General features: G+C 43.2%; 1 protein-coding gene and 1 long non-coding RNA gene across 7 annotated transcripts in view; one reads left to right on the top strand and one right to left on the bottom strand.

The window, feature by feature from the left end:
- Positions 1 to 4,775: 4,775 nt before the first annotated feature.
- On the bottom strand, positions 4,776 to 13,914 carry LOC142498842 (uncharacterized). Of its 3 annotated transcripts, none has more exons than XR_012802560.1 (7): positions 13,842 to 13,914; positions 7,349 to 7,558; positions 7,185 to 7,213; positions 6,875 to 7,106; positions 6,672 to 6,779; positions 6,009 to 6,578; positions 4,776 to 5,396 (listed from the first exon to the last, which is right to left on the bottom strand). XR_012802560.1 is itself a non-coding variant. In XM_075607426.1 (7 exons), exons 3-7 carry the CDS (start codon positions 7,546 to 7,548, stop codon positions 6,281 to 6,283), a joined length of 867 nt encoding a protein of 288 aa, XP_075463541.1. In that variant the 5' UTR covers positions 7,549 to 7,558; positions 9,478 to 9,544; positions 13,842 to 13,900; the 3' UTR covers positions 4,776 to 6,280. The 3 variants fall into 3 exon arrangements, 2 of the variants coding, with proteins under 2 accessions (XP_075463541.1, XP_075463540.1); XM_075607426.1 differs by adding an exon at positions 9,478 to 9,544 and having other exon boundaries at positions 4,776 to 6,578; positions 13,842 to 13,900; XM_075607425.1 differs by having other exon boundaries at positions 4,776 to 6,578.
- A 71-nt stretch (positions 13,915 to 13,985) lies between these two features.
- LOC142498843 (uncharacterized) overlaps positions 13,986 to 20,858 on the top strand; it is a 40,726-nt gene continuing 33,853 nt past the window's right edge. For 3 of the 4 annotated variants that reach the window (XR_012802563.1, XR_012802562.1, XR_012802564.1), the window contains exons 1-2: positions 13,986 to 14,114; positions 14,637 to 14,751. This is a non-coding gene — a long non-coding RNA (uncharacterized LOC142498843). Of the gene's footprint in view, positions 14,115 to 14,636; positions 14,752 to 18,474; positions 18,621 to 20,858 lie in introns of all 4 variants that reach the window. The other variant, XR_012802561.1, reaches the window with a different exon arrangement.

The following is a 20,858-nucleotide window of genomic DNA, read 5'->3' as shown; positions in this document are numbered from 1 at the left end:
CAGCATGGATTTATGAAGGATAGGCTGTGCCAAACAAACCTTATTTGTTTCTTCAAGGAGGTAAGTAGGAATCTAGACCAGGGCAATGCAGTTGATGTGGTCTACTTAGATTTTGCAAATGCTTTTGATACAGTGCCACACACATGGTCAGTGTACACAATAAAGGAATTAGGTCTGGGTAACAATATTTGCTCCTGGATTGAAAACTGGTTCAAGGACAGACTACAGGGTATTGTCAGGTTTGGCTAAAGTTGTAAGTGGAGTACCTCAAGGTCCGGTAGTGTGGCCACTGCTTTTTAAAACATGTTTATTAATGACCTTGAGGTTGGCATAGAGTGCAAAGTCTCCATTTTTGCTGATAACACTAAATTATGCAATGTAGTAAAATCAGAGCAGAATGTAATATCAGAAGGACTTGAATAAACTGGAAATGTGGGCAGGTAAATGGCAGATAAGGTGTAATACAGATTAATATAAAACTACTAATGGGAAATAATCCCTTTAAAGCACTCAAGAATAAGTATGACATTTATTAAACAACATCTATGAGAACATGCATTAAAACAGTCCCTGGGAATTAGTCACAGACACCTTCTGTTGACATTAAACTGGTTAAATCTAAGTTAATACAAAGAAAACATGCTAATCACAATGGCGCTGGACCCAAAAATGATGAACAGTGTGGGGAATGAAGACCTAGGGGTTCGAGCTAGAAGGTGCCCTTCCCCTACCTAGACCAGTCGGTCACATGTGCTGGCAGTAAACCAAAAAATCCCTTGACACATACGTAGCACAACAGCAACAGTGTAATAGTAGAATTGGTGCTGAAATGTAACCTCTAACTGGCTAATTCTTTTGCCTAGCTAAATCGTGTCTCTGCATAACAGGAACCGGCTAAGCACCATTCAGTCTGTATATACCTTCAGGACATTCTGGACTTGATTATTCTTACTGATTTTGGCAAAACAAGGGTGCCATACTAACAGACTCACTCTGGTTCATTGCTATTACATCCTTACCATTCATTTACATCCTATCCATATGTGTTACCACCATAGAGGTAACATTGCAGCACCAATTCTACTATTACACTGTTGCTGAGATTTAACCTCTATGGTTAAATGGACCCTAGGTCTTCATTCCCCACACTGTTCATCTTGGGGTCCAGCACCATTGTGATTAGCATGTTTTCTTTGTATTAACTTAGATTTAAGCGTCAACAGAAGGTGTGTCTGTGACTGATTACAAGGGACTGTTTAAATTTATGTTTTTATAGATGTTATTTAATAAATTTCATACTTATTATATTTGGGTGCTTTAGAGGGATTCTTTCCAATTAGTAGTTACATATTTCTCTTCCCTTAGAACAGTCAGGGCCGTATTGTCAGCCTTACTCTTAACCTGACTATAGTACGTATTTACTTATTTAGGCTAGGTCTCCAGCTGCCACGGCAGCGCGTGCGCCGCACACAAGGCACAGCCCTCTATGGGGCAGGCCCCAGTTGGTGTCTGTGCGCGCACAAGCCGTGATGCGCGACCGCCTTGGCCAAAATGTGTCTTTTGGCGTGGTGGATGACCATTGGCCACGTCACGGCGGCAGCCAATGAGAGTGAGCCAGCCGCGTGACGTCATGGCCGTCCCCCCCGTCGGATCGCCTGCTCTGCTCTGAAAGCACAGCCGCAGACCACAGGTAAGGGCAGTTACAATGTGGAATTCATTACCCGTGGAAATTGTGATGTCAGATACAATAGATATCATTAGGAAAAGGTTAGACCTCTTTATAGAAGGAAGTGTATACTGTACAGGGATATACCAAATAAGTAAACATGGGAAGGATGTTGATCGAGGGAGTTATCTGATTACCTTTACTGGAGTCTGGAAGGAATTTTTTCCCCCCAGATGAGACATCATTAGATAATGTTTTGCTGGGTTTTTTTTGTATTCTGAAGATTATTTAACCCCTTATTACTGATTTTGCTGCTTCCTAAACCGGGCAGGATAACCTTTTATGTTGAAAATTGTTGCTCTCATAATTTAACCAATGATTCTGTAGGTGACTTTTGAGAGTTTCATTAGTGGTCATAATTTTAGGACAGGACTAGCTCTAACAAGATGAAGATTGCGTATCAATTAACACATCAAACCAAACTGGGGCATGATCTGATAGTTATATATTTTTAATAACCGATTTGTTAATTGTAGAAAAAATGGAGATGGTAATTAAAAAGAAATGTACAGTATATATGAGGCTTGAATGCTTTGGAAGAGCATGTGAACTCATGACCTCGCGAGTGCATCATTCTCCATGGATCCAACACATTCAGTCTATCCTTCAGCCAATCAACAATCCTTGGATGCCATCTCATCTTAGAGCTAAGGGTAGGGATCACTGATCTAATTCTAGTTTATTAATAGGATTAAAATCCATCCCCCTAATATTAGAGGTATTTAAGATTCAGAATATCTGTTAGCTATATTTGTAAATAACAATCCAGAGAAATCATTTGGGACATAAATGTTAGCCAGTAGAAATTGTTTATGATGTATCTCAAATATATAGAAGTATACGTGCAGTCAAAAATGAAAGATAATTGCGGGCGCTGAAACAAAATGGTGAAATTCCATAGAAATGAAGCGAAAACAGTATGAATTTTTAACATGAGCAATCAGCTATCTACCTTCTGTTTCTGAGTAAACAGTTTAAATGTATACTTTAATAATTAAAATTGCAAAACCTCTTTTTTTTTCTCTATTAAAACCGGCACATATATATGTTATGCTCCTCATTTTGTGAGGAGTTTCCTGCGTATATTTAGAAAAAAAAAAAAAATCTTTTAAATGGGGTGTTGATCGCTCCTAAATTCAAACTTAAAAACGTAAACCTCTTGCTCTCCCAATAAGATGCATACTTAGAGATGGAATCCAAGGACCCAGACAAATGAGATTAGCATTTATACATGACCCAATAACAAATAAAAGACCATTACATCTAAATCCTAGTAATGGTACAGATGGCAACAAATTCAACAATAAACCAATTGAACGAAAGAATAGTCCATTATGGACAATGACATGAAGAAGGTCAGTAATCCCCTCCTCCCCCCCCATTGAAACTCTGCAGAACGTGAGGGAAAATTATCTGTTGATTTTGTGTTGGAGATCATCTTCTGGCATCTTTTCTAGGTCGGAGCAATGAGTGGAGCGTAGGAATTCGACTCCAACCCTTGCTTGAAGGAAGAGGGTGATGGACTTGCAAAACAATGATCATAAACTTGAGCTTGTTCCATTGAGTCATAGATTCTTTGGCCTTGACGTGTGAAGATCTTTAGTTTGGTAGGGTGTATGATGGAAAGTTTGCTTTTCTGAAGAGCATAGTGAAAATAGGTCAAATGTCCTTATTTTCTTAGCCATATCCACAGAGTATTCTTGGTACAGAATGATTTTCTGAACTTTAACAGATTTCAATAACATTGTGGTAAAATATTAATTTTATACGTATGATTACCCCCGCTTCAGCTTTGCTATAGAACAATGAAACTAGTGCTGCAAAGGGCGTATAACTTAATACATAGTAGACAGACAGAACCCCTGTAGATAGCACTCTGTTTCTGTATGAATTGGTGATTTATTTAAAATAACTTTATTAATTGACAATATCGTTAAAATATTGGGGTTTAAAACAATGATTAAATGATGCCAAGTGTGGCTCACTCTATGGATAGGTGTATCCAGAGGAGTATACAATGGTGTATTAATGCCCAGTGTTAGGATAATTCACTGGCCCTAGTGTTCATCATATGGAGAGAATGGGCTAGAGTTCTTATGGTGAAAGTAGCGGCTGTTTGGACCACAGATATAGTGCCCCAGTATTGAAATACTAGTAGATGCACTAGTTGATTGGACCTGTACTTAGCTGCTTGTGTACTGCAGCTATTAGTACATTATAGACTTGTATATACAGATCTAGGTCTATGTGCACCTAGTATGAGTTGTTAACACCAGCATGTGTGGGTGGTGGTATTTAGATACAAGTGTGTGGTACTTAACACGTGTACATCCCAAGTGTGTAATAACAGGGCTAGAATAGACACTAGTATTAGTTTTGCAATACTGGTAAGTTAGTGGCACTGCTGTAAATACTGTATATACAGATACCGAATTAACAGCTGAGTACTGCTCCTTTTAGGGTATTAATATCGGTCTAATATGAAAGACCTTTCCCTAGTTGGTTTAGTGCTCTTCATTTGTGGTGATGGTCTGGCACTCCAGAGGTTAATTGCTGGATTGGTTGCCGTTTTGCTCAATGAGTGTGCCCCTTTAAGCTCAATGCTGTGTTTGGGGATTAGCATTCAGTGCCACTAATTTACCAGTATTGCAAAACTAATACTAGTGTCTATTCTAGATCTGTATATACAAGTCTATAATGTACTAATAGCTGCAGTACACAAGCAGCTAAGTACAGGTCCAATCAACTAGTGCATCTACTAGTATTTCAATACTGGGGCACTACATCTGTGGTCCAAACAGCCGCTACTTTCACCATAAGAACTCTAGCCCATTCTCTCCATATGAGGAACACTAGGGCCAGTGAATTATCCTAACACTGGGCATTAATACACCATTGTATACTCCTCTGGATACACCTATCCATAGAGTTAGCCACACTTGGCATCATTTAATCATTGTTTTAAACCCCAATATTTTAACGATATTGTCAATTAATAAAGTTATTTTAAATAAATCACCAATTCATACAGAAACAGAGTGCTATCTACAGGGGTTCTGTCTGTCTACTATGTGGTAAAATATTAACACAGCTACCTTGTCTGCATGCAAAGTTGAGATATTTAATCATGATGTGTCTTGGTCCCAAACAATTTGATGTATTATTTCCCTCATGGCCAATCCCACGTGCTCTTGCAATTGTAAGGGGAAGACACACATCTTTTAAATCGTAGAAGCTCTAGTCATTCAGTGGAGACAAACTTCATGATGTGTTTAGAATTGTACTCCTTGGGAAGACCCACCAGTCATAGATTATTTTGTCACAATCTGTATTCCAGATCATCCACCTTGGAGAGCAGTGAGGAATTTTGACAATTAAAGCACCAATAGATAGGACATGTGCAGTGACTTGATCATCCAAGTCTGAATATCAATGTGTTAGTTATGACAGTTTAGTCTCTTGTTGTGCCAATTTGTTTTTGAATTGGGAAAAGTCTTCCTCTCTCCAGCATAGCTGATTCGGATACTTGTTGAACAACCAGCACAGAAGTAGTGTCTTTTTTTTCTTCTTTCTCCTTTTGATCTTTTTGTAAGGATTTAGATGTCACGGTAGAATGGTTAGGAGTCAAGAATGATTCCATAAACTGGGTTCTTTAACTGCAATGACGAGGCTGTAAGAAATCAGATGACTGAAGTTGCACTAATAGTTAAACATACGTTGAACACAATCTTCCCTGAATCACATATGGTTTAAAAAAAGAGGAATGGAGGGGGGATGTTCACTGTGACAGTATTTAAATAAGGTTCTTAAGCTTTCTTCAAGCACAAGCATTAAAACATGTAGCTCAACTAGAGACAGTTGAGCAACCTTCATTGAAACAAATAAAGTCTGTGTAAATGGTAGTTATTGAGAGTTAAATATTACAGTGTGGCAAAGAATCAGCAGTTCCAGAGACAGAAAGTCCAGTATATACATGGTTAGAGCAGAAGCAGAGCTTTAAAAATAGGTCTTATTTTTAGACAATAGTGGTCAGTTGAATATGACTACATTTAGCAGGTTCTCAGCAACTCGAAGGCAGATTAATGTAGCTATATTAAGGAGGAAAGCTTGAAGGGGGTTTTATCTTTAGGCAGCAGCAGTCAGCAAACTACAACACGGCTTTGCAGCTTCTCAACAGCACAAGCAAACAGTAATGCTGATATGGTACATATATTGAGAGCTTATAGCAAATAAAGAGGTGACAGGTTTGAAAGTAGTCAAGTAATTGTCTTTAGAATCTTACTGGGTTCATGAACGGTGGGTAGGAGGTAGGGCACAGGCCATTTGAAATTATGCCACGCAGATGTATCAATGCCCACAGTCATGTGGAGAGATCTCCAGACAATCCAGGTCACCAGGCCCCCCAAAAAAGGACATTCCGTTTGAGTTGTAGTAATCTGTAAATAAAATTGATAATCTCTCCATCTCAGAACATGTTCTGTGTTACGCACTGTTTGCTGTAGCACTGGTATTTGCGGTCACAGGGTCAGCCCCAAGTGGAAAGCAGTCCCCGGACTACCGGGGGAGGTCCGTTTGGATCAATATTGCACTCTTCGGACAGGGATCCGTCTGTCCTGCCACCCTCTGCATTTGTTCACTTTTGGGGCCACAATATAGAGGATGGCAGCGGATTGAGTGTGGCCAGATAGGGAGCTGTAAGTTTAGGCGCCCGTTTTGGAGGTGCGCCTCCCGGAGGTCTTCTGTCTCGTGGCCAATTGCCGAACCATCATCGACGTCCGATTCCTCATTACTAATTATTACTTCAAAAATCTCTTCTTTTATTGTATTGTCTGCTGGATTCGTTTTTCCAAATCTGAAAAATAAAATACACCTGCACTTAGAGCTGAATACATGTAGATGTCTACAATTTAAATGCTATGGTGAAAGCATAAAAAGTTACACATACTCCTCCTGTGACAAATGGTAACTGTCATCAAAGGAGTCTTCTTCTTCATCGTCTTCAGAAGAGTCCTTTTCAGATTTGAATTCTTTCGGTGGAAGATCACTGCGGGCACTGTCCCCCCAAAAAATAAAAACATAGATAATTGTACCTTCACATGGTGAAAATCATTCTGTACCTCCTGCGCACTTTTACTTGTTTGACCTCACCTTGTACTTTCAAAGGTAGGGATGACATGGTGTGACGCGATCGAAGTAGATAAAATGTCGTTATAATGTTTTGCTAGAAGAAGTGGGTTTGTTGGTGAACTCATTCCACCGGGTCCACAGAGATAATCTTCCACGGGATGCCCAGTCTCTAGGGGCAGAAAAGTTTCAGAGCCGATACCTTCCCCCGTCTTGGTATGCGCATCGCTGGAGCTTTCTTGTGATGACTGAAGACCTTTGGTAAAGAATAATTTTAGGTCATACCAATAAATGAAGAATGTTTGTGATTTCTAAAGACGTAAAGTAAACTTACTTTGTTCTTTGAACATTCTATTGTACTTCCTAAAAGAAACGCGACAACAAAAGGACATTTTAGTACAAAACGTATCAACTAAGGAAATACAATGAAAAACAAAATCAGTCAGAGAAAAATGTTCAAACTCCAACTATATATGATGACCACATGGAGAGACTTACCTGTAAGTATTTATGAGACACCTAGCAACTTCCTCGTGTTTTGTAAACCCCTTTTCATCTTTTATCGACATCCAGTCATCAAACGTATTGCCAATAGTTATACGGGTATCGTGAATTTTTAGACGCGATTCTCTTCTGCGCTTTGCTCTTGTGTCCGGTGATAGAGGAGGACGACCACGTCGAAGAGGTGCTTCTGCCATAACTCCCAAACTGACACAGGGTGGAAAAATAAATATATATATATATAAATACACAGATACAGGTGTAGCCAGCTTTATCTCACTTGCCGATAATGTAGAATATCGTATTTTATGGCAGAATATCACAGAGTTTTCATAGGATTCAATGGCAGGGATATTGCAGAATATCAAAACACATCCTCCCCATAATGTGACAGATGTTACACAGACTCTAGCTACATCTGTATATACCAAAAGGTGGCTAGCTTCAGTTTTCAAGGGCAACCAAGAAGCCAGGTATTAGGGATATCCCTGCTTCAGCACAAGTGGCTCAATCAGTGGCTCAGTCATGGAGGGGGAGTCGAAGGATGGGGAGGAGGAGGAATAGATGGGGAAGGAGGAAGAGATGGGGAAGGAGCAAGGGGCAGAAGTTTGGGAGGAAGAGATGGGGTTTGGAAGAAGAGATGGGGGAGGAAAAAGAGATGTGGAGAGGAGGGAAGAAGGGGAGAAGGCAAGGAAAAGAGGGGGAGGAGGAAGGGAAAAGAGGGAGAGGAAGAGAGGGGAAGAGGAAACAAAAAGATGGGGGAGGAAGAAAGGGGGGAGGAGGAAGAGAGGAGGGGGGATCAGAAGCCCCAACCTCTGCTATTCAGGGCAGCAGCTCTATCATTGAACTATCTGAGATGCTGGATAGCTCCCCTGTTACAGTACACCTTAGGCCTCGTTCAGGGTGCAGGCTTCGGAGGGAGGGCGTGCTGCCATGCGAGCTGCCGTGGGACACAATGTATTCAAATTGAATACTGGTTGTCAGGGTAGCAGCTGCCCTGTCTCCGAAGCCCGGAGTTGACGCTGGCTACAGTTTCAATAAACGAACAATTCATTTTTTGAAGCTGCAGCAGCGTCACTGGGACCTCGGCAGCCAATGAGATCATTCTTGAGAATGATTTCATGACTGCAACTTGGATCCCTAACCTCAGGTCTGTAGCCCCGCCCCCTCCCCGCCTCCTCAACTCCTGAAACAGTCTGCTGGGGATGAACCCACATCGCCCAGCAAACTGACGCCCTCCCTCCCGAACGCCCTCCCTCCCGAACGCCCTCCCTCCAACTCCTGCCTCTGGCACCCTGAACGAGGCCTTAGAGCAGGGGAGTGCAAACTTTCCTTGCTGCGCTCCCCTGCCTGCTTGTGCCTCCCTCTTTACCTTGTCTTCTGCATCAAGTGACGCAGCGACGTCATGTGATGCAGCGGGATTACGTGACGTTGTGACGTCATGGCGTCATTTGACGCCGCGCTGCCGAAGACAAGGTAAGGGACGTTGCAGAGGCCTCACGTGATCCACCGGCATTTAGTTTAAATGCCTCGGGGAAGAGCGCGTGGCCTCTGCAACCACCGCTCTCCCGCTCTCCCCCTGGGGGGTGCGCCCCTCAGTTTGCGTACCCCTGTCTTAGAGCTCTAATTATACTCGAGGTCATACTCCCGGCTTCTTTTAAAAGCAGACCACTTCCAAGTGCGATAGCTCCCAACCCCCTCCCAAGAGACGTGCTAATGGCAAGGTACCAAAGATATGTAAGTTTGCAAGTCAGAGAGTCTCTCTCCATGAAAATAAAAGAGAATATTTAGAATACTTGAATTTATAGGGCTCAGAAAAAGTAAGTACATTAGAAGTTACGTTTTGCCTGATCTGGGGTCACCCAAGCGTGGTGAGGCTGTAAAATTCTATGTACTGTACTGTGCTGAGCATTATATTGTAATTGTGAAGAGCTTTGAGTCCCATTGGGAGAAAAGTGCTTTAGTAAATAGATTTGTTTATATGGGACTTCTAGTAGACTTTGCATCAACAAACATGGGCGGGCACGTATTTATTTATTAGTATAAAACTCCTAAACTCACTCCTCTCTTTGTTCAAAATAAAGGCATTCTGTTAATTTGAACAAGTTATATCAATTTGAACTTACTGTGAACTTAACCAGTAACATTTCTGGCCCCCCTGGCCTCTTTGTCAGGTTTGTTCAGTTAACAGTTCTAAGAGAGAGGAAAGGGGGGCATGTCAGAGAGAAGTAGGTGAAGAGAGTATAAAGAAGAGAAGCTGCAGAAGAGGCCAACATGTTAGGGGGAGGAGGGGAGCATGTGGGAGAGAAGCTGGTCAGGAGGGGAGCATGTGGAGGAGAAGCTGATCAGGAGGGGAGCATGTGGGGGGAGAAGCTGATCAGGAGGGGAGCATGTGGGGGGAGAATCAGGTGAGGAGGGGAGCATGTAGGGAGAAGCTAGTGAGGAGGGGAGCATGTGGGGGATAAGCTGATCAGGAGTGGAGCATGTGGGGGAGAAGCTGGTGAGGAGGGGAGCATGTGGGGGAGAAGCTGATGAGGAGGGGAGCATGTGGGGGAGAAGCTGGTCAGGAGGGGAGCATGTGGGGGAGAAGCTGGTAAGGAGAGGAGAAGCTAGTGAGGAGGGGAGAATGTGGAGTAGACGCAGTAGGAGGGGAGAAAATGGGGGAGAATTTGGTCAAAAAGGGAGCATGTGGGGAGAAGCTTGTCACAAAGGGAGTGTGTGGGGGAGAAGCTGGTCAGGAGGGGAGCATGTAGGGGAGAATGAAAAACATTTAATAAAAGGAACTATTATTTTAAAAAATTGCTGTGTTTAAAGTGGGAAGAGAGAGAGAGAGCCGGCACTGTTTTTGGTGGGACTCTAGCACTGCTATGTAATAAGCTTCGCAAACGCCTGTTTTGGCGCACGGAAATCTCATTTTAAATTGTGCTTGTGTGCACCTATGTACTAACCTGGAATGTCTCAATCAGCGTCACAAATAATTTAAAAAAATGTCGCACAGAGACTACACGAGGCGTCCAGATGTAAATGGTTCATAGTGAAATAGTAACTTTCGGTATGCCAAAAAAGCTAAAAGTGTCTCAAAATCGTCCGCCAAGTTAAACCTGGAGAAGCCTCTAAAACAGGAGCGGCCAACTTCAGTCCTCAAGAGCCACCAACAGGTCAGGTTTTAAGGATAGGTGAATGGTAGAAAAGACAAAATGCCCAGAGCACGACTTGCCAAAGAAACTGGTGGACCAAGGACCAAAATTAAAGATTTATTGTATTAAAAACAAAAACGAACGATCCTGGCAGATCCTCTGACGCGTTTCACGCACTAGTTTGTTTTTGTTTTTAATACAATAAATCTTTCATTTTGGTCCTTGGTCCACCAGTTTCTTTGGCAAGTTGTGCTCTGGGCATTTTGTCTTTTCTACCATTCACCAATCTAGTACACACCTGGATGCACACCAAGCTGGAGGGTACCTCATACTCATACCCATTTCCTGCTCTTCGGCAGGAGTTTTGAGACGGAGCAAAGCTACGTGACATACAGCTATCTCCTCCGGTGGTTCCTGTCATCACGACGACGCCCACGCAGCGGACGCAGACGGAACATCCACCGGAGCTGCTCCCTGTTGACGGACATCTCTTGGTAGAGGATTTAATGTTTTACTCGCCTTCCTCTTGCAGCTGAATATATAGCTGGCCGTCACTGACATTCAAGTTGCTCCTGTCTACCTCTTCCCCCTGACGGCTGTCTTCTCATTGAAGGGATAATCGTGAGTAACAAGTTTGTGCTTGCTGATATTAGCCAGTTGCTCTACGTGATATTATACCTTATAGGGGCTGAGGTTTTATAACACTTACTCGTGTGTTATTAAATTGTATTGTATTGTATGTCTTTATTTATATAGCGCCAAAAGTGTACTCAGCGCTTCACAAAGAATACAGTACAGGGAATTAAAATGATACAGTAAGTGCAGCAAAATCAGACAATAGGAAAGGAAATCCCTGCCCCGAAGAGCTTACAATCTAAGAGGTATGGTGGGAGACTTACAGAGACAGTAGGTGAGGGAATAAGTGCTGTGTACGGCAGTGCTTGGCCACAGTGGGTGGTAGGAGTGGCTGAGTGTGGGACAGTAACCATGAGTGCCGGCTGTTGGGATGCTTAACTTGTGGGGTGAGTTTTAAGGTTAGTCAGTATTAAATCAGAAGGTTAACACCATTTACAGGGGAAGAGATGGCAGGGAGGCGTGGGTGAGATCAGGTGTGTATGTCTGGCTACATTATCAATAGATACTCATTAAGGATTCCAGCTTCAAAGTTACTTTAACAGACGACAGGTATCTCAGAATGTCCAAGAAAAACTGATGCTTCTAATTGTGCACAGACATACACTACATATAGTCCAGAACAAATAACTGTGCTTAGAATAATAAACACCCTTCTGTTCAGGGTCACCACTGATGAATGAGTATATGATAAGTCACCCCATTTCTACCGTATCTCGTGACTACCCACGGGTAGGGGCTACAATGTGGTAAGGAGGAATATATAGTAGCTATACCGCCGCATCCCTATGAGAGGACACTCAGCTAGTATGCCGCTACCCTCCGCCACTGCCCTCCTAAACCCGGTGTCATATACGGGGAAGAAATCCTCACTGCGGAGGTAGGGGAGGGAGATCAAAAGTATACACTCACGGTCTTGACGCGACGGGTCTCCGGTCGATAATGAAGGTGATGACGTCGGTAGCCTCTGATCCAGAAGGAAAGTGCAGCGTGCTCCAGCCAATTTAAGTCAGGCAAAAAATGGTTTTTTTTCGGCGGTCACTGCTGCCGCTGGGGTATAAAGTGGATGTCCCACACGCAAAGGCAATAAAAAGATTTATTTAGTGCATATACACAAAAAAAACTGCTACAGAGTGAACTCTTGACGCGTTTCGTCCCGTCAAGGACTTTGACAAAGTCCTTGATGGGACGAAACGCGTCAAGAGTTCACTCTGTAGCAGTTTTTTTTTGTGTATATGCATTAAATAAATCTTTTTATTGCCTTTGCGTGTGGGACATCCACTTTATACCCCAGAGGCAGCAGTGACCGCCGAAAAAAAAACATTTTTTGTCAAAGTTACTTTAAGCATATGTTATCATTGAGCTCCGACATTTTTGGGGGCTATCTCTAGCTCCTATCAATACTCCCAGGTTTTAAGGATAACACTGCTTCAGTCAAAGACTGAGCCACTGATTGAGCCATCTGTGCTGAAGCAGAGATATCCTTAAAACCCAACCTGTTGGTGGCCCTCGAGGACAGGAGTTGGCTAGTCCTGCACTAACAGCATAACTAAATTGCGATGTATCAACCAAAATTGTATTTGAAGCAGCACAAATGTTTCCTTATACAAATGTATTACTTTTACAATATGGCTAATATAAGTAATAACAACAACAATGTATATCTACTTTTACTAGTGCTAACTATACAAAATACACATCATTCTGTTTTCATGTAAAATGTATCCATCAGGTATTCAATACGAGGCAATGTGTCAAAATTGATTCCAAGCAACAAACCATGCATCCTATGTATGAAGCCCTCATCCTTGCAAGGACGCACATTTTATGAGGCTTGTACAAATTGTTAGCACGAAAATGTAATCACCACCTTAGTACACAGGCTTTTGTAGGCATTATAACTTGGCAAATGTAGCACCAATGAAAGCCTTGAATCAAAATGCACAGTAATAAAATCAGTGAGCATTTGCTGTTTCCATATATACACAATATGTCCGTGGGCGTAAAAATAAAAAGTGGGACAGTTGTTTTATTTTTGTTTTTTACTTTTTATTTAAAAAGCAAGTGAAATTGTAAGTTCGTAAAAGGAATGGTACCCTGAGAATAAAAAAAGTAACAGCAACTCCGTGCCCCCAGCATCCTCACACTGTGACAATACATGACAATTCTCCGGGGAGAATTGCTAGATCTCCTGGGCACCTTTTTCATATCTCCCGCATTTGGTGACTGACCTGTCAGTTACTGCCACAACCGGGGGAGGGGGGGACACACATTGCGCCTCATCAAGCTTTTCTACGTTGTGCTGGCAAAGCGTGATGAGGTGCGATGTGGCCGGTAACGGCGGTGACTGACAGGTCACACATTGCTGCGGCTGTGTACGGTAATCACTAGAGGTCCCAGGAATCTGTCCTAGAGGTACTAAGGTTAATCAAACCTACAGGTACCAATGGAGGAGGAGAGAGCAATCTGTGAAGGGAATGAGAGAGATGGGGCTGTGCTTTGCAGGGAGGGAAGAGAGGTGGAGATGCTGTGGAGGAATAGAGAGAGGGAGCAAATGACACTGTGCAGAAAGAGATAGAAAGGGGATGGGGGAGGGTATGCTGTGCAGAGAGAAGGAGGGTGTAATGCTGGGAAGAGAGAGACATAGAGAGTAATGCTGTGCAGATGGAGAGGAGCAAACCATTAAACAACATGTATATAATATATTTAAATCATCTCACCCAGGGCTGCAGCTCTTTGTTCCTAGCTCTGGACAATTTTTTTGCAGCAAAACTACAACTCCCAGCATACCAGAGCAGATGTTAATCACAAGACATGGCTAAAGCCAATCAGCGTGCAGGGTGAGACAGAGGCTTGGGACGCACCCCTTGCCACTCCATGTTGTACTTCCGATCCTCATTCAAATGTCTGCGTTCCATGTGCTGGGTCTGTGTTTACATCAGACTGACATGAGCAGTAAATCTTCCCCACAGCCTGTGCTCTATGTGATGGGGGTAAGTGTCTGTCTCGTCCTCTCTCTCCAAACACTACCTCTCTTCCCCCCCCCCCTCCCCCAAGGTATTAGGAAGTGTGCCAGCAACTCAAACTGTCATTACCTTGGAACCTCGGACAATCCATAGACCCCCTCCCGAGAATGCTTTGAAGTTTGCCTTAAACAGACCATGTTTATAAACGTGTCACAGGGGCCATATATTATTCCCACGTCTGCCACCCTTATCTAGAGACTATATCAGCACATGCAACCCATCTGGCACCTGTAGTAGCCCTTGCAGGATAGGCACCCCCAATGAAGCTCTCTTTGGAACTGAGCACAAAGCTGGAAAAAGTCCTGACATGTTACAGCCCCAGCAGATGTTATTTTTAAAACCAAGTTGTATTTTTTTAACCCCTGAAGCACCAGATGGATTAAAATACATACTATCTCATGATATTATCATGGCACATACCATCAAAAAAACAAAGTATCTATCTGGAAGCCGGTTCTGTAAACTGTTCTCCCTCCCTCCCATATTTAGCTGGCAGTGATTTTCTCCCAGTCACCCATGACTCTCGCCATCTTGCCACTGCTGGGGGACCCCTCGCCACAGCGGCTCTGCTGCTAGACACTCAGCCGCCCATTTTGCCAATAAGGTAAGTTAACTTAAGGGTTCTTAGTGGTTAGAGTAGGGGTTATGGTTTTTAGGGTAGCGTTGGTATTAGAGGTTAAGAATAGGTTTTTTTTTAGGATAAGGCCGTGTCCGTGGTTAGTGCGAGCATTAGCACGGCGTCACGCACGCCTGTAACATGAGAGATTTGTGGCCTAGGGGTAGACGTGACAGGGAAGCATGGCTGATGATGTCACGGGGCTAGTTCGCCCTCATTGGGCGAACCGCACACGTGACCCGGCCGCCGCGAAACAAAGACAAAAGGTGTTGTCTTGCGAATAACCAGCCGTGCTGTTGCTAATGTGCGTGCGCTCAATGGATGTTCCCATAGACTGAATGGGTTTGATCGTGCGGTCGCTCTAAGCATGGGCGCCGAGTAAGGCTAGGGGCTTAATTTAGCAAATATGTCCGCCATCAAATGTCCTAGACCAGCGGTGCACAAACTGGGGGGCGCACGACTTTTTTGGGGGGTGCGGCTCACTTACCTGGCTTCCATGTCCACTCACTCATCTCCATGACAACGTGGCATCAAATGACGCTGTGGGTCACGTGACACGACGCCACATGACCTCGAGGCATCATTTGATGCTGCAGAGGGGGCGCGACAAGGAGAGAGCAGGTAGGGGGGCACAGCGCAGGAAGTTTGCGCTCCCAGTCCTAGACCATGACTGTCTGGGCACTTGGATTACTGAGGGGTAAATATATTTGAATGTAAAATGTTAAGTTAGTATATTTTTATGATTAGACAGTGTTTGTGTTTAGTGATGTAGTGCTGATACATGTGAGGTATGCTTCTGATTGAATAGTTAGTGATGTTAAAGAGTATATACTCTTCCTCAAGTACTTAATTGGTTTAACAACCAAAAAACACTAGAGCTTCACAAGAAATCTCCTTTTAATTTATTTTTATTTGATAACAGAAACTAAACAAGGATATATCTTTCCATGCAGGATACTAAAACAGCCACCCACCTATTACCAAGACTTTAACAAGTTAACCATCAATTTGATGAAACAAGGAACTAAATGTGTTATTTTAAGTTTACTAATGAAATATATAGCAACGCTAACTGCTTCTTTTTTTTTTTTTTTTTTTTTAACTCACAAGAACCATAAACTGTGGCTGTTTATTTATTTATAAAATATTTTACCAGGAATTAATACATTGAGAGTTACCTCTCGTTTTCAAGTATGTCCTGGGCACAGAGTATGTGATCGTTGTTCACTGGCAGGGCATGTTTGTGGCTCAAGTGAGCTTCTTTTCGGTGTCTTGAAACAGGTAAACGTGCTGTAATGTTCAGCTTGACTTGCGCAGTTCCAGGTGGGCTCAGTTCCGCATCTTAAGGTTAGATCAACTGTTTTAAAAAATGTTTTTTATTTTTTTTTAAAGCTCTGTATCCTCTGCTGTTGCTGATTCAGTGTCCGCCTTAGACTTACTTGTGTCCCTTCTTGTTTCTTACTCAGTTATATAAAATACTGTGTGAGGTTCTGTAAACTGATTGACCAATCAATATAACTAACATCAGAAAACCAGGCCCAGCAGTGGAGGAGGCCCCCCCGGCAGTGACATCACGGAAGTTAAGCCCTGCGTTAGTCGGGCCTGACTTCTGCAATTGGCCGTCTGTGTGGGCCCCCTTCTGATGTTGGATTAGGCCCAGGAAAAACCCAGCACCCCCTGCTCCATAGGTTGGGCCCGAAGAAGGGGAGAAAGAGGAGCCCAAAAGGGGTGAGGGAGAAAAATAGAGAGGGAGAGGGGAAGTGTGTGTGATGGAGAGGTGGGTGGGGAAGACAGACAGGGCTACCAAAAGGGGGGAATAAACACTTCCTTCCCCACTCAACAACCCGGGGCCTTGGAGAAGGTTCTAGTCCTGGGCCCCTGCAAAGTCATTGACTGCCCTGCATAAAACCACGTGGTTTTGTTATGGGTTAACTATCCTAGAGGATACCGTGACAACTGTCTGATATTTATATGGTGACAAAGAGGAGGTTGAGCAAAACGTACGTCAAACCATTATATCCTAGTAGTAACGGTGTAGATAGGGAGTGGGGATGCATGAAGGCGTAACTGCATGCAGCAAATCCAACTTTTGCTTCCTGTCATGATAATGTCATAAGGTATTCTGTATTATGTATTCTAATCCATCTGGTGCTCCAGGAGTTAATGAGCTACAGTTTGAAGTTAAAATACAATATATATTGGGTTGATGACAGCCCCAGGCTTGTTATGGGTGGGTGCTGCACTTTTAACAGAGTTTAATTGTGTGTGGGGGGTTCTATCCTGTATGACCCACTTAAAAGGGTCAGACGGGTTGTATATTGCTGATAGTCGAGATAAGGGCAGTGTCTGGCAGATATGGGAATAAAATATAGCCCCTGTGACAACTTTCTATAAACATGTTTTTTTTAGAGCTCTCTGGAGGGGGTTTATGGATGGCAAGTTATATTTATCTCCTGAAGGGATGTACTGAAGTAACCCAATTCTATAAGGCTTTGTGTATTTTTTTGCTGTATTTCTCTCAGTTCTTCTTTGCTGTTTTGGACATCTGCTTTCACTATTTTCTAGAATGATGAAATCTGTGATTTTATCTCAAATATAGCCTTTTTTTCACTACTTTATTTATTTTTTTAGACATTTCAAATCATCATTTTTTGATTAATTTCACATTTGTTTCTTAAATTCAGCATCATCCCTCTCTGACGCCAGTCAGTCTCCCAAGGTTTTCTCATCTCGTGATGGGATTTCCTTGCTGATACAGGAAGGTGAAGAAACAGAGCACTACTCGTGGAAACAAGTTGAATAAAAAATAGATAATGCGTATTCTAAAGAAAATAGGTTGATTTATTGGTCAAACAGAAAATGTAAATCAGAGTTTACAGAGGTTCCCAAGTAGCTGCACTCAAAGTCTAATAATTAATAAAACTATCATAGTCAGGGTAATCAGTCATTTGAGGAGATATACAGTTGTGTGAAAAAGAAAGTACACCCTCTTTGAATTCTATGGTTTTACATATCAGGACATAATAACAATCATCTGTTCCTTAGCAGGTCTTAAAATTAGTTAAATACAATCTCAGATGAACAACAACACATGACATATTACACCGTGTCATGATTTATTTAACAAAAATAAAGTCAAAATGGAGAAATGTGACAAACCCAAATTTCGGGCCAAACTTTAGCTGTCGGACAAATGGCCTCACATTTGACTCTAGAATACTTTGGTATACAGAGGAGTTCATGGTCGACTCAATAAAAATATATAGGAACACTAATGTTAAAATCCCCAGGTGGCGGCTCAATAGTGACTGCAAGAAATGTCTACCTGGTTGGTCTATTATTACGTGTTTAGAAATCTCTGTGTTATAGATCCAGACAGATAGATACGTATAAGACTTATTGGCTGTGGTGTGTGCCAATATTAGTAGCCAGAGTGGCATAAACAAAGAGAAATAGCCATTGGATAATCCAGTACAGATACAAAGTGTCCTTACACAATATAGCATACTCTGGATACTAAGGTAAAACAGAATCCAATGTATCAGACGAGTTGGGACTGTGAGAGCAACTGAGTGGTTAGTAGAGACTGCGAGTATTCAGAAGTTTGCCAGCGGGGATCGACGGTGCAGCCCTTCGGGAGATCCCAGTGGTCACAGACCTCACGCCACACCGGATTAGGTTAACGGTATTTCCCTTCTCCCATCCATTCAGATCCCGGGCAGCATTGAGCAAGAAAGGCTCTATTTGTGCAAGTCTGCACACGATGGGGAGACAGGAGGAGACTGTAGCGGTTAAGGCGGAGGATATCGGAGACACGGGTCTCACGCATCAGCGTACTAAGCTCAGCTGCATTTAAGGTCAGCTGCATTTACCCCCGTGTACACACATTTTCGGCAATTTATCAAGTGACTATACACTCTGTCTGCACCACACATCATTGGGCTACTGAAGATTGACCCAAAACAACTTTTCCAACACCATTGATTCATCCCTATCTGGGAGATATTGGATCATTCATAGGATCCACGCACACTGTGCATTATTAGAGCACCCACTTGGGATTTATTTCCCTATCCTCTACTATGAATTTAAGAAACAAATGCAAAATTAATAAAAATCGAGGGCTTGAAATCCCCCAAAAAAGAAAAAGTATTGAAAAATCAAAATGAACAAAAAAGACATATATTTGAGATTAAATCACAGATGTCATATTTCATTCTAGAAAACAAAATAGTGAAAGCAGACATCAAAAACAGCAAAGAAGAACTGAGAAAATTACAGCAAAAAATAAACAAAGCCTTATAGAATTGGGTTACATCAGCACATCTCTTCGGGAGATAAATATAACTGTAAGAAACAAGGAGAGACAGGAAAGTGTAGGGCTGCGGTCCCTGTCTGCACTGTAGCACGCACGCCCGGTGGGGTGGCGGCGCATAAACAGCACTTCACTGCGATCTGGGGTCTGTGTTGAGATGCAGGAGATTGTGGCGGGGGTTTTGCAGGGGCGTGGCCATGACCTCACGCAGCTGGCTCGCCCTCATTGGCTGAACCGCCGGGGAGGGGGGCGTGGCCACCCCTATGACGCAAGTTCTAAATACAATTTTGCTGTCTTTGGAAAAACGGGTCACAGAGCGCGGCTGCCAAATGCACGCGAAGGTACATACTGGGCCCAGCGCCATTGAGGGGCGGTACTTGTTCGTGCAGCGCATGCCGAGGCGTGCGCAGTAGAACGTACCGGGGACGCAGCCTAACACTGAAGGAAGAACAGAAGAGAATTCAGAGCTTTATAAAAATAAATAAATTGATCAAGCCTCAAGCTGGGAACAGAGCCAACCTGGGACTGCACAAGCCAAGCTGCACCTTATAGCACGTACACCAGTGTATATAATATAACTACTGTGTATCCAGGTAGCCGTTACTATGCTCATACGCGTTATATTAGTGATAGCAGCGACTGACGGTGTCTATATTTGTGTGTACACACACCTCTAAAAAGTGTGTGTGTTCTCATGTAGTGAGGAGTTAAAATATTCACCAATTTGCTTGTATTTGCACCAATCCCTTCTCAGCATTTTGGCTGAAGAACTCATTGGTTCATTAAGTATTTAGGCTGAAGAACTTTTGAGACAGTGGTTGGCATGGACTTCTGGTTGGTGAACCAACGACCCACAGATTGTTGGACCCTTTTGAAGAAGATTATGCTATAGATCAAAAGCGTGACACTGAGTACTATCAGGTTTTTTTATCCTGCCTTACTCTGACAGCACCAACCCACCACCCCACCCCCACCCCCACCCCCCTGCACGCACACTCCTCAAACAGGCTTTTCTGGGCCCCTCTTCTCCACCTCCTGAAGCATCACACCGCTTTAATCCCCGCATCCTGCCTCTCCCCAGGATTCTCCAATTCCTTTCTTCCTTGTTATTTTACAAACTGTAGTCATTATTTCTATGTTTCTCCTCTGACATCTCTTTTCTCTCTCTTTCTCCCTCTCGCTCTCCCTCTGCCCCCCCCCCCCTCCATTCTTAGGCACGTTCTATAGTGCCGGGCGCGTGCTATGCCGTGTGCGCGCGCGGAATTGTAGTTAGCTGACGTGAGTCAGCCTTTCTATACAAGGGCCGCGCACGCAGGGAGCCGACAGACAGCGGCGAAGATGAGGAAAATCATCTTTTCGCGCCGCTACCGGCTCTGAATGTATGTGTATGTGTGTATGTGTGTATGTGTGTGTGTATGTGTGTGTGTATGTGTGTATGTATTTGTGTGTACACAAATTTAATAAATATATTATTTCTTCCAATGTTTTTTTTTTTAATAAATTACACACACACATACAAACACATACATATACACATAAACACACAAACGCACACAAACACTGTATACTCACACAGTATACATACAAAAAGCATGCGGCACGTGCACGCGCGTTCGCATAGGCACGCACGGCCGCATGCTGTATGGAACGGCCCTTAGGCTAAGGCCCCGCTCCCTCAGTCAGCCCGCACTGCAGACAGGCGGCGTGTTGACAGGCACAGACCGCGATATGCGGTCTGTAGGGAGCCAGGAGTGGGAGGGGGGGGGCGTGGGAGGGGGGG

Source organism: Ascaphus truei, chromosome 7 (assembly GCF_040206685.1).
Source record: "Ascaphus truei isolate aAscTru1 chromosome 7, aAscTru1.hap1, whole genome shotgun sequence".
NCBI lineage: Eukaryota > Metazoa > Chordata > Amphibia > Anura > Ascaphidae > Ascaphus > Ascaphus truei.
This window is presented reverse-complemented; position numbering and strand designations above follow the sequence as displayed.

Excerpts from the sequence above, each read along its gene's own strand:
- LOC142498842 (XM_075607425.1), bottom strand. The coding sequence starts at position 13,909 with ATGCTGGGAGTTGTAGTTTTGCTGCAAAAAAATTGTCCAGAGCTAGGA. Across the intron at positions 7,559-13,841 it reads ACAAAGAGCTGCAGCCCTGG|TTTGGGAGTTATGGCAGAAG; the intron begins GTGAGATGATTT and ends ACCCTGTGTCAG. Across the intron at positions 7,107-7,184 it reads TAGAATGTTCAAAGAACAAA|GTCTTCAGTCATCACAAGAA; the intron begins GTAAGTTTACTT and ends TCTTTACCAAAG.